This window comes from Ananas comosus, linkage group 3 (assembly GCF_001540865.1).
Source record: "Ananas comosus cultivar F153 linkage group 3, ASM154086v1, whole genome shotgun sequence".
Lineage (NCBI taxonomy): Eukaryota > Viridiplantae > Streptophyta > Magnoliopsida > Poales > Bromeliaceae > Ananas > Ananas comosus.
The window spans coordinates 15,640,412-15,652,720 of NC_033623.1; the positions used below are offsets into that span (position 1 = coordinate 15,640,412).

The 12,309-nt window shown below is 37.6% G+C and overlaps 3 protein-coding genes across 4 annotated transcripts; 1 reads left to right on the top strand and 2 right to left on the bottom strand.

The window, feature by feature from the left end:
• On the bottom strand, positions 294-1,646 carry LOC109708217. The gene is made up of 4 exons (XM_020229864.1): positions 1,450-1,646; positions 873-976; positions 632-785; positions 294-495 (listed from the first exon to the last, which is right to left on the bottom strand). The coding sequence occupies exons 1-4, from the start codon at positions 1,615-1,617 to the stop codon at positions 373-375; spliced, it is 549 nt and encodes a 182-aa protein (XP_020085453.1). The 5' UTR covers positions 1,618-1,646; the 3' UTR covers positions 294-372.
• Positions 6,809-9,871, top strand: LOC109707268 (ras-related protein RABH1b). Its single transcript, XM_020228420.1, has 6 exons — positions 6,809-7,082; positions 7,414-7,484; positions 7,884-7,972; positions 8,382-8,493; positions 8,793-8,883; positions 9,343-9,871. Exons 1-6 carry the CDS (start codon positions 6,966-6,968, stop codon positions 9,487-9,489), a joined length of 627 nt encoding a protein of 208 aa, XP_020084009.1. The 5' UTR covers positions 6,809-6,965; the 3' UTR covers positions 9,490-9,871.
• Positions 10,277-12,069, bottom strand: LOC109707266 (probable purine permease 11). Of its 2 annotated transcripts, none has more exons than XM_020228415.1 (2): positions 11,858-12,069; positions 10,277-11,511 (listed from the first exon to the last, which is right to left on the bottom strand). In XM_020228415.1, exons 1-2 carry the CDS (start codon positions 11,901-11,903, stop codon positions 10,388-10,390), a joined length of 1,170 nt encoding a protein of 389 aa, XP_020084004.1. In that variant the 5' UTR covers positions 11,904-12,069; the 3' UTR covers positions 10,277-10,387. The 2 variants fall into 2 exon arrangements, with proteins under 2 accessions (XP_020084004.1, XP_020084005.1); XM_020228416.1 differs by having other exon boundaries at positions 10,277-11,499; positions 11,858-12,066.

Consider the following 12,309-nt stretch of genomic DNA (forward strand, 5'->3'; position numbering starts at 1 on the left):
CTGCCACAGTAACTCCAATAATCTGCCCTTTCCAGATTACAAATTTCGTGGCAAATGTTGTCTCCCCGGTTATTACCATTCACCATCAGAGATGCGGATTCCGCAACATCATCTATAATTGCTGTGCAGTTGATTCTTAAATATTATTAGATTCTGATAGTTTCTGCAAAGTTCCTGATTGCGGCAAATTTGAGATTGACCATAGTATCTTTCCAGAACATTTTAATTTTAATTTTAGTATCCAAATCTAACAACTATATTAAAATCTTTTAATTTATTTGAGATGGCAATAAATTGCAGAATGGAAATCAACTTAACATTAAATGTGAAACTAATTAAGATATGAATTGATTAAGACACGAAAGAGTTTAATCAAAACTCAGAAAAGGAAATTTTGTTCATATTTAGCATAATTCCTTGTAATCGAGCTATTGTTTCCATTTTCGCAAGACGACTCTCTAATCTGGGCTGTTTGGTGGATAAAAGCTGCATCATCTGCATAACAAATCCAACATATATAAATATATAAAAAGGACAGAGTATTAATATTTGATTAAATAAGAAATTAGAACTTAGATCCTTAACACCAAGGTAAAGGATGAACAAAGTAGATAAATTTACTCATAAGTACCTCTTGGTTAGCCTCTGGTGAGATGGTGCATGAATGCTTCATGAACTTGTCGCGCAAAAGCTTGCTGATTCTAAGTAGCATTGGACACTCACCGCACCGCGGCGCAGCGTAGATCAAGCTCGCAACTGCTTCTCGGAGCTCGTTAGGACACTGCCTGTTAACACAAAAGTCGTTAATGATCGATTTTTCATATGATTTGTTGGGGGAAAACATAAACGAGGGAATTAGAAAATGGACCAACTTGTTGGTTTGGATTTGTTGTGCTCGTTCATGCAAGATTCGTAGGATTCGCTCCACCATGAATAGCACGTCGAGCAAGTTTTGCTCCTTGATTGCACGTTCAACCTGCGGCATATATCAGCGCCAAGTTTAAATCAAACCGGAAATAGCTACATTTTTCTGGTGAGGGTGTGCTTTGATGGTGCACGCCATTTGGATAATGTAACCCACAATCCTTCGTATGGGCACAATCGTCAACTAGTTTCGACAAAATAGACTCTAAATACATTAATATGTTCTCGACCAGGTCTAAAATTTTGATTCTATAACTTGTCACAATCTTCAACTAGCCCAGAAACAAAATAGAATCTACAAATTTTGATCTCTTCTCGATGGTTCGGGCTCCAATTTTAAATTGATCTCTTCTCTGGACAAAAGGTTTGGATACATGGTGATCATTACAATGTTACATGGGCATTTTATACAATAAACAAACAAATTGCACCTGTGAAGGCTCAGTCCAAATCGCGCGTATGAATTTAAACTCATGGTGGGAAAAATCTAATCTAAAAGGCGCAGAGAAAGTCGAGCTTAATTACCCATAAGAGAGCTCGTTGTGTTTGCCCTGTTTTAAGCAGATCGGCGACGTCGGCCTCGGCTCGAGAGAGGCACTTTTGATGGGTCTTGACGAGTAGAGCCGTTTCGTCGAGGCAGAGAAGGATAAGAGCTTGAAGCTTACTGGTACTTGGTTTTCTAGCAGGAAGCATGATAAGGGGGGAGGTAGCGAGAGAGCAATAGTAACTTCTGAATTAACAGGGTAGTGATCATGATGATGATTGACTATAAATTGCGAGTTAGTGAGCCAATTTGTTCCCTAGCTACTACAGCAATCCATATTGTTTAATGTACACTTGTTGTATTTCCTTATCTTATTCCCTTGTCCAGAGTAATCTCTGGTCGGCGCATTATGAAACTCGCATTTGGACCCCAGCCCGTTAATGTCGTCTCTTTTTTTTTCTTTTTTTTTTTATTTTAGCCGTTAATTTAACTATTGGCCCATTCTCTGATCTGGAATGTTCCTTTCTCTCAGCAGCATCAGCAACAACAACAACAACAATGAAGCCCTCCGTTGATCGCTTTCAATATTATCTCTACTACGTACGTACGACACCAATGAAGCCTTTCAACGTACTCCCTCTCCCTCTATTCCTTCTGTCGTCTCTCCTCCTCGCAATCTCCTCCTCCGCCGACCTTTCTTCTCCTCGAGAACACGTGCCGGCGACGTCGATTGCAGGCCCGCCATCGGCTACGATGTCTGCGTGCGATCACTCCGATCGAAAAGAAAGCTTGCGGCTGGCGACTTAGCAGGCACTCGCCGTCTGGCGCCGGATCGCCACGCGTGCGCCGGCACTGAGTCGCGCATTAATGTATGATCGAGTGCGGAGCTAAACCTTCTAAACGAGACCGGCGGCCGTGTGCGACGTAGAGGTTATCTCGCGCCGGCATTGACCGATCAGAGACGCGAGTTGCGCGAGCATGCAGGAGGACTAAGCGGGCTATACTTCGGACGCCGTGACGTTTTAGCTGAGCGCGGCGCTTGACGCGGTCGGAGAATTGCGAGGACGCGTTCGGAAGAGGGCGCCGAGGGACGACGGAGTCGGCGGTCGGCACCGCCGTACGCCGCTGGAGAGGCCGAGGTGCTATGGGATGTACGGAGGTTGGCGAGATTGCTCTCGCCATATCGGATGGTTGGTGTTGATTTGTTGTGGGCGTTCATAATTGTTGCTACTGTGGGTTTGTGCTGTGATCAATCGTTGGTTGGTGGTTGTCTTCTTTTGTTGATTCCTGCTGTTGTAAGTTTTACGTTTAGTTTTGTTTGCTTGGGTGACATGCGAAGGAGTGGTAATACTTGTTGTGGCGTTTGTGTGTACGGATAGATTGCGTCCATACATGTAATCATGATGATTGTAAATTTTACAGTCCGCACGGAATAAAAATTTCTCACGTTGAGACGATTCCTTTTTGTTTTTATTTTTCTTGTAAGTGCAGCCAGTCATTGGCTTGCCATGTACTGCAACAGATAGAAAGGTTGTGTATATGGAATAATTGTTTTTGGTAATTTACTTTAAAGAAAAAAACTATCGGCTTCGTTATATATATATATAATATATATATATATATATACTAATACTATATATATATATTATATCGGCTATAGTTATATATATATATCTATTAAGAGTTAGGGTCCTCTATTTTAAAAATACGAAAGGTCTTCGTATTTAAGTTATTTTCGATGGATGGGACATACGATTAAAGCGAATCAGGTTTCTGTAAACGTTGACTTACGTGATTGGAACTATTAGAAACAAATTTTTCTATAATTTTTTTGATTCGTTTGTTAGTGAACGAAGTAGCCTCAAAATAAACGGCGATGACATCTTATAAAATAGTGATAAGGACTCAATTTCAAATCGGAAGGTATTAACTTGCAATATTGATATTAGAGATACAATTTTTATTTAAATTTTTATGTAATTGGTACTTTTCTCACCGTTGAACTTTAAAACATGATTACATCGGCCGTTAAATAGTTTATTTTTAGGTCTTATTTGATCGCTTGGTAAAATGATGCCAAAAAAATATAAAATTTTGGTTTCTAGATAGTTCAAATTTAGGTGAATGTATACTTTAATGGATGACGTCGATCGATAATGTTATCATCGAGAAACAATTTCAAAGATAAGAACAGTCTCAACTTTTCGAAGTAATAGGAGCCTCTAACTTATATAATATTTATTATAAGAAAAATTAACTATAATAATATAATTTTTTAAAAAAAATTAAAATATAAATAATTAAATTTAAATATTTAAAATGATACCATATCATCAATTTAGCCATGTAATAGATATGATAGGTGGCTTCTGTTTATGGTTATTGTTTACATATGGTTGCTTTATACTGAGTTGGTTAGGTTATAGGATTTTTCATGGTTGATCTCTATAATGGTAGCAAACGGAATTGGACATGGGGTGGAGCTTCGCTTGACCTGTCGTTAAATAGGACAATAAATATAAAAAAAATAAACGGATTGGCGAGTAGAAAATAGCGGGTATATTCTTTAAATCGAGAAGAGGATTCGGAAAGAAAACGAAACAAATTTGACCCAGCACCATAATTCCGTCGGAATCTGTTTGCAGAAAATTATTTTATTTTTAAAAAATATACTTAAAATAATACATATATTCATAAAATATTTAAATAAATAGTCATATGCTTTCTTTCTATGTATTTAATTTTAATTTGTTTTCGATTTGTGATTATATTTTTTATTTTTTATAATGATGTTGATACATTATTATATTATAATGATATATTACTTATTTTAATTTTTATTAAATTATTAAATTTATTTTTATAATATTAATAATATTATAATTTATAAAAAAAAATTAACAGTTTTTGGGGACTTAAGGGAGGCCATTTATTTTCGGACGCCGTAGGTTATTAAGGCAGGTAGGTATGGAGTATGGAATTATTTTTTTACATTTTCGGTCGTGGAATTCGAAGCAGAAGCAGGATGGGCCTTATCCACAGATCCGTTCTGTTTGCATCCCAATTTGTAACTAATGTTTGGGTTTCCATTAGGACTTCATTGTTATTTTTACTCAAATTATCAAGTTAATCCACAATATGTCATTGTCGTAGAACGGCCATGGCAGTATATGCTCAAGTTTGACTTCTTAGCGACATCAATCGTTATTTGTTAATTTCTAATCTCAGTCAAAAACATATTGTTATCTTCGGACCTAACTTTTTTCTTATTTGTTAATATATATATTATTATATATATATACTATATATATATACTATATATATATATATGCTATCTGGTATCGCTTCGGGAATACGACCGTTCCGTGCTTTCAAGTTATTTTTGATGTTTTGGGCTTTCGCAATGATGATCGGGTCCTTAGATTGATCTAAAGTAATTTGAGTGTATTAAGCAAATCAATTGTGATTTTTCGATATCATTTGCCTAGTGGATCGCAAGTGGCCAAAAATCAACGGTTTAAAATAAAATTTTATAAAATATTGATGATATTGACATTAAAATTTTGATTCAACGTTATTTGATATTGTTTATATGTATAAATTTTCTATAAAATTTCACGTTGATTTGAATAATTTCTACCGTTGTAAATTGCAAGACGGTTTACAACGGCATTAAAATTTTTACGATTTTTTGACCCTCCGTACAGGAGATAATATCGAAAATCAAAAATTTATTTTCTAGGTATTCAAATATCCGAGTCAACTCTAACGGGAGCTGATCGTCGATTCGAAGTCGCAACATCGAAAAATGACTTTTGAAGCACGAGACAAGGCTACGTGCTTTCAGAAGCATACGAGCCCTTCTCTTTCTCTAATTTTTCTCTTCTCTCTCTTCTCTATATATAATTTTATTATATTTATTATACATGTTGTACAATTACAACAAACTTCTTATTGGGAAATAAAGAAAAAACTATAAAGGCGTTGATTTGCTCTGATTACAACTCATGGAAGGTACATGTTGTGCATTACGACACCAATTCTCTACGGGAATATGAAAAAAAAACTGTGTGAGGCGTCGATTTGCTCTGATACCATTTGTTGGAGTACCATGTTGTACATTTACCAGCCAAAATCTTAGAAAATAGGGAAAAAAACTTAGAATGTACATGTTTGTACAATTACACACAATTCTTACGGAAAATAGGGAAAAAAAACTGATTAGAGCAGTTGATTTTGCTCTGATTACACTTATTGGAAGCGTAATTTTCTCTGTACTAATTAGTTGAATCAGATATTTTGTGCTGCATACCATATTATTAATAACAAATTTAAAATATGCGCAAATAATACGGAGAGAAGAAGAATATTGGGGAGGAAAGAAATAACTAAAATAATATTTCATTATTAAGACGATTATTAATTTCTGTAACACTATGCAATAGACCTGCCAAACTGGGGGTTGGGTTAACCCGCGGGCAGCGTTATTGTACCGCGGTGTTACTTTGGGGCATGGGCCGTTAGAAATTTACCCGTAAATTTTTTGGGTAGCCACATCTTTTACTCATCTCCCTCTCGCGGTGTGGGCGGTGGCGTATGCGGGTTACCGCAAATTTTTTTTTTGCTTTATTTTTTAAATGCAACACCACACAACACAATATATTAACTATATTATATATGATATATCTTATATATATACTATATATATATATATAAGTTTTAAAGTGTATATAATATTGTTTAAATATCATAGCATACAATAAAATTATTTAAAATCTTAAAGCAAAAATAATTCATAATATAAAAGACATGCAATAAAAAAATTAGGATTAAAATTTTTAGGATGGATAAATAAAAAATATATGTTACTTAAGAAAATATATTTTGTAATTAAAAAATATATGTGCGGGTATCCGTGGGTACCCGTGGATTATCCAAAATACCCATTGCTTAATGGGTACCCACTCGTTTTACCTGTAATTTTTTAGGTTAGAAAAATTGGTACCCATACCCGCAAATTTGTGGGTAACTTGCGGGTACCTGCGGGTTTGGGTCAAGATTGCCAGGTCTATATGCAATCATGTCTACCATGACTTATTCCTCTAATTAATTCATGCCTAATTATATATAGCCATCAAATTATAACAGATGATGAATCTAATTTTACTTTGGAGAATTATATATTATAATCATAATCAAATAAAAGATTTAAATTTATCTTTAACTATATTTTAATTATGTTTGGATTATTATTTTCAACAAAAACAATTTTATATTTAACCAAACGTTCAAAAATTTTCAATCTCATCGATTCACTATTATTATAAAAAAGATAATTTATAAAAATATTTTCTCCTCCTTGTTGCGAGTGCAGCGCCATTTACGTTGTTCCGGTGGAACATATTAACGCCCACATCAAGCAACGCGTCCTTAATCACTCTCTAGTGCGCAAAAACGGAGCGAGAGATCTCGCTTCGTCTCTCTCTCTCTCTCTCTCTCTCTCTCTCATTCGATAACTCCGTCGAATCGATCGATCTCCTCGAGGCGTTTGTGATCGATGGCTCCGGTGTCGGCGTTGGCGAAGTACAAGTTGGTGTTCCTGGGGGATCAATCCGTGGGGAAGACGAGTATCATCACTAGATTCATGTACGACAAGTTCGACAACACCTACCAGGTTCGGATCCGTAATCTAGGGTTTCGAATCTTCTTTTCCTTAGTAATTCTTTTGTTTAGATCTTCCTTTTGCGAGCTCTTGATTAGATGTGGATCTGATTTGTCTCGGTGTTGATTAACGAAACTGAGATCTAACTCTTAATCGAAAAAAGGATCGTTTGATCCGTTGTTAAATGAAATCCGAGTTGGTTGTGGTTTTTTTTCCTCTAATTTATTTGTGGAATTACAGTGATGTAGTTGGATCTTGTTTAATCTTCTGGTGTACGATGTGGAATCTTATAACATTTGCTATGATTCTCTTAATATCCACCATTTTTTGTATTGCTGTACAGGCTACGATAGGCATTGATTTTCTATCAAAGACTATGTACCTTGAAGATCGGACGGTTAGGCTGCAACTTTGGTAAGATTATATATTCATACTCCAACAGATGAATCCTCTTGTTTCGTTATATCTACTGTGTGGTTTCATTTGGCATCATTTCTTGTTGAGCTTTAAATGAACGGTGATGGCACATTTCTATTTCAGATCCTTCATTTGGTTTTGGTTAACTATAGAAATCTGGAATGGACATTGAGCATCTTTTTATTTATATCAATGAACTTGGAGCTTACTAATAACTTGTTTTCATGGTTATTGGGTCTCAAAAGTTCCTCTGATTAACAATTAATAGGATATGTATGCAATTTAAAATAGGGTTTTCAGGTTATCTTTTTGTTCGTAGATAATTTGTCTGTATGAAGTTTCTATTTAACATAATACCTCTAAGATTTGTCTCTCTTACAATTTTATCATTTATAGGGATACAGCTGGGCAAGAGAGATTTAGGAGTCTGATACCGAGCTATATTCGAGATTCCTCTGTTGCTGTCATTGTATATGATGTTGCAAGTATGCTTCATTGTCCTCTTGGTTAAATAATTTTACCATTCTGCATTTGTAATCTTCAAAATATTTTGAGTAAAACTTTATATTTTCTTGATGCTTTATCTGGCTTAGAGTGCGTGTGAGTTACTGACCACCTGAGGAGCACTTACTGTTGAAGCAGTGCTGACCTACTACTTCTGCTCCTCCACATTATTTTTGCTTTTGTGAGAATCCTAAGTGGCTTTTGAGCATCTACCAAACGTTCTAGATGAGTATGGAAGTGATTCCTGCCCAATCAGAAGTAGGCCGAACAGGCCTATAGATATCATATAAGAAAGTTTAACATTTGAAGATTTAGAGCTACTTTTTAATCCAATTTTGCACTCAAAACATATTAGCATGTTGAGATTTTAATCACTTTGTTTTTATGAAGGTCGGCAATCTTTCTTAAACACATCTAAATGGATTGAAGAGGTTCGCACAGAGAGGGGCAGTGACGTTATCATTGTCCTTGTTGGGAACAAGACAGATCTTGTTGACAAGAGGTGATTTATTACAAAGTTTTTACTCTTCTTAAATTCATTAATACTGTGCTTGTACAAAATCGTATTGTCAACTACTTGCCTTCCCTAAGGCACACAAATAAAGGCAAATATTTATTATTTGGAGTTGGGGTAGTAGAAGTTTCCAAGTCTTCTGCACGTTTTTCAACTAACTATTCAGTTACACTTGTTGTGCCTATGATTGTTATTAATTAGTCGCCGTCCAAGGTTTTGGTGTAACCTTGGATTTGCTCCTTGTTTAAGCTTATTGAGTTATTTTTGATTACTTGTTAATTCCACAGGCAAGTCTCAATAGAAGAAGGAGAAGCCAAAGCACAGGAGCTTGGAGTGATGTTTATTGAAACAAGTGCCAAAGCTGGTTTTAACATAAAGGTGTATTTCAGATCTCGATGGTTTTTATATTTGCTTTTCTTCTCCATCAAGTTGATGGTGACATAAAATGAAAAGTAGGTTTGCACTTAGTTCATACCAAAGGCTGCAATGGTAGTGGTGTTGACTGTTTGGCTAGTTGTTTGCCAGTTTGATTTCAGGTAGTGTATGAGGGTGCATTGATTATATGGGTATACCATGCATAGAGCTGGGGGCTTTCAAAGACACTGAATATTTATAACCACCCCCCACGATATACAAGGATAACTAGTAGAAACCTCTCAGAAAACAAATAAGAAACAACAGGAGCATTGTCTTCCTGTTTCTGTAACCCTGTTTTCTTTAAGAATACTACTGGTTGCACACATCAGAGATTCTGCTTGTAACACCCATTTATTCTTCTGGTTCTCATGCTTCTATTTTTCTTATGGCAACTACTAACAACTTCTTAGTACTCCTCAGGCACTGTTTCGAAAGATTGCTGCTGCGTTGCCAGGAATGGAGACACTTTCCTCAGCAAAGCAGGAAGACATGGTTGATGTGAATTTGAAGGCAACGAACGCAAATTCGTCCCAGTCACAGCAACAATCTGGTGGTTGCAGTTGTTAATGTCCACCTATGTTCTGTTGCGATGAGAGTTTTCTGCTGTCTAATATATTTCAATTTGGGTCCTGTTGAAAATATCCATGCTTCATATGGAAGGAGGATTCGTCGGAGATCGCAATGGTGGTAAATTAGTCTCATCTTATAGTGATTGTTTCCAGCAATTCCCTGTAGCTCATTATTTTGGTAGTGCTAGCTGAAATGGTTTGTTTTTGTGGCCTAAACTTTCACATTAGATAATTCAGTAGCTAAAGTGAATCTGTCTACAGAAAATATGGTCAGTAGAAACTTAATATAGAGGTTCTTATTGTGCTATTATAATCACGGTATTGTTGCAAACTTTTCAATCTATCAATGTTGGTTCTAGTGATACCTCTCAATCTTTTTATACGCTCTAGTTTCTGGATGTAAATTCATATCTCTAGGTGTGATGTTCTCTCTCTCTCTCTCTCTCGCTCTCTCTCTCATGTATCAATATTGGTTCTTGTGATACTCTCAATCTTATACACTGGTTTCTGGATGTATGCTCATGTCTGTAGGTGGGATTTTACTCTTCCTCTTTTTTGTTAGTATTTGTTGCTGCAGATAAGTTTCTCATACTATGCTGATTCATGAAGGCATCCTTTGGTGTATGAAGAAATTATTAGTGTGGGGATGTGAATATCTAGTTGATTCTTTTTGAGTTTCTCTGTATAGTATTATATGGCTGAGTTAGCTCGGGTTATCTGTGTGTTGCACACTTTCATTTAATCAATTGGTAATTTACACCTATTTAACTGGAGCAAGGTGCGAATTCATGTAAACTCCTCTTGCCTTCTTTATGTAATTAATTAATTATACAAGCAAATAAATCTCCCTACTTAGTTTCCCAAACATTTTAAACTTACATCCCATAATACCAATTTCATGGTGAAGTGACAGACCCATTGGTTGCCCTCCCACTGCTTTTCTTTGCAAGCTTCTTGGCTCTCAGATCGTCAAGATAATGTTGATAGATATAGGAAAGGAAACCCCATACGGCAATCAGCATGGCCACCACCTTCACCCCATCCATCTTATCATGGAAGAAGATCACTGCAAAGATCGGCACCAACGGAAGCGCCACCGTGCTCACGACATTAGAGAACAGCGACGACACCGCAAAGATCAACCCCAACATCCCCACAGAAGACACCTGCCAACTTATTGCTGTCCATATCAATGTCATTAGATAAGAAACCTTCCCTTTCTGATAGTTGTCCATCTCTTGCCCTAAGGTCCTCCACTCTCCGCTGCCGAAGAGCCCCACCACCGAAACAACAGCCGCCACGACATTCGTGCACATCTGCATCTCCAGCACGACGAGATAAGTCTCCATCTTTATCACCTTCTCGAAGCTGAGCTGCATCAAGGAAAGGATGAGAGAGAAGGTGCCTGAGGCGCCAAGGGTGACCACGAACCCTACTGCATACTTTTCTCCCGGTGAACCACTGGAGTCGGAGCCGACCCCGAGGAGGGCTGCGGAAAAGGTCAGGAGGACGACAGAGTTGAATATCAAAATAGTGAACTTCTGCGAGTTCAGAAAGTAGGAGAAGATTGCATTGAACGCAAGTTGAGTTGCGCAGATGAGGGAGTAGGTTGAGACCGGGAGGTATAGGAGGCCGTAGGAGTACATCAAGTTATCGCCGCCTATGAGAAGGCCGATGGAAATGTAAACAATGGCGAGTTTGTGTAGCGGTGGTCGGGCGAGGGGCGAAGCTTTAGTGAAGTAGCGAGAAAGGCAGAGGGGGACGAGGAGGAGAGGGGCTCCAGCAGATTGGACGAGGGTGGCCGTCCACTTGCTGTTGCCGCCTTCGTTGAAGTAGAGGCGGCCGAGGAGGGTGGCGACGGTCTGGCCGGCAAGCACCCATACGACTTCGACGGCGACCATGAGCCACCATTTCCAGCTTTGCTGGAAGATGGGATTTGTTGGGGTTGGATTTGAAGGTAAGCGGTAGTTACTGGCGGTTGGATCTTTGGGGGAGAGGGAGCCTTGAGCTGAAACAGCACCTATATGTCACAGATAATTATGGGAGAAATTTTTTCATGAACAGCAACTACATTAGGAAAAATTAAAGAATATTCCCGTCCACTTCATGTGTTTCCGCGATAGTCAATAATTGGTTATGTACTTCATGTTTATCCTTTCAATACCTAGATAGGGTGCATATCATTTCAATAAGAACTGTATGGAGGCCACTCCAGTTCTCATCTCCTCCCAGTTCCCAATATTCTTGGTTGGTGTATACTGTGGCGAGGAAATATCCACAGCAAAAAGGAAAATAGAAAGCAGGATCCATCTTTAACATCCACATGTACAAAGAGAGAGAGAGAGAGAGAGAGAGAGAGAACTAACCTGTAACATTAAGCTGAATTTCTTTGGGATGATCCATCTTTAGCATCCAAAAAATGGACTTGGATCAACAAATGAAGCTAGAGAGACACTTCCATTTTGATCTTCCTCAGAGAACCAGAGCATCCTCCTCTCGCAATACAGGGTATATATGTTGAACCCTCCGCTTCGGATACGGTCCATACGGTCCATCTCCCGATATTTTTTGGACTTTCATTGGGACTTGGGGAAAATATTTGTTTTATGTCCACATCAGCGTCGTAGAAATTCACATCTCCAAGGCACTCGGCAATAATTAGACACCATCTTTTACCAGATCAGCTGCGCATAAACAGCAAATTTGGATTCTTTTTTTAATATTTTTTGGCGGGTTTTGCTGAATCTAAGCTCGCATGAACCAAACCGTGGAACAAAACGTAGATATCAATCTACTTCGAGACTCTTTTTATGCGTGC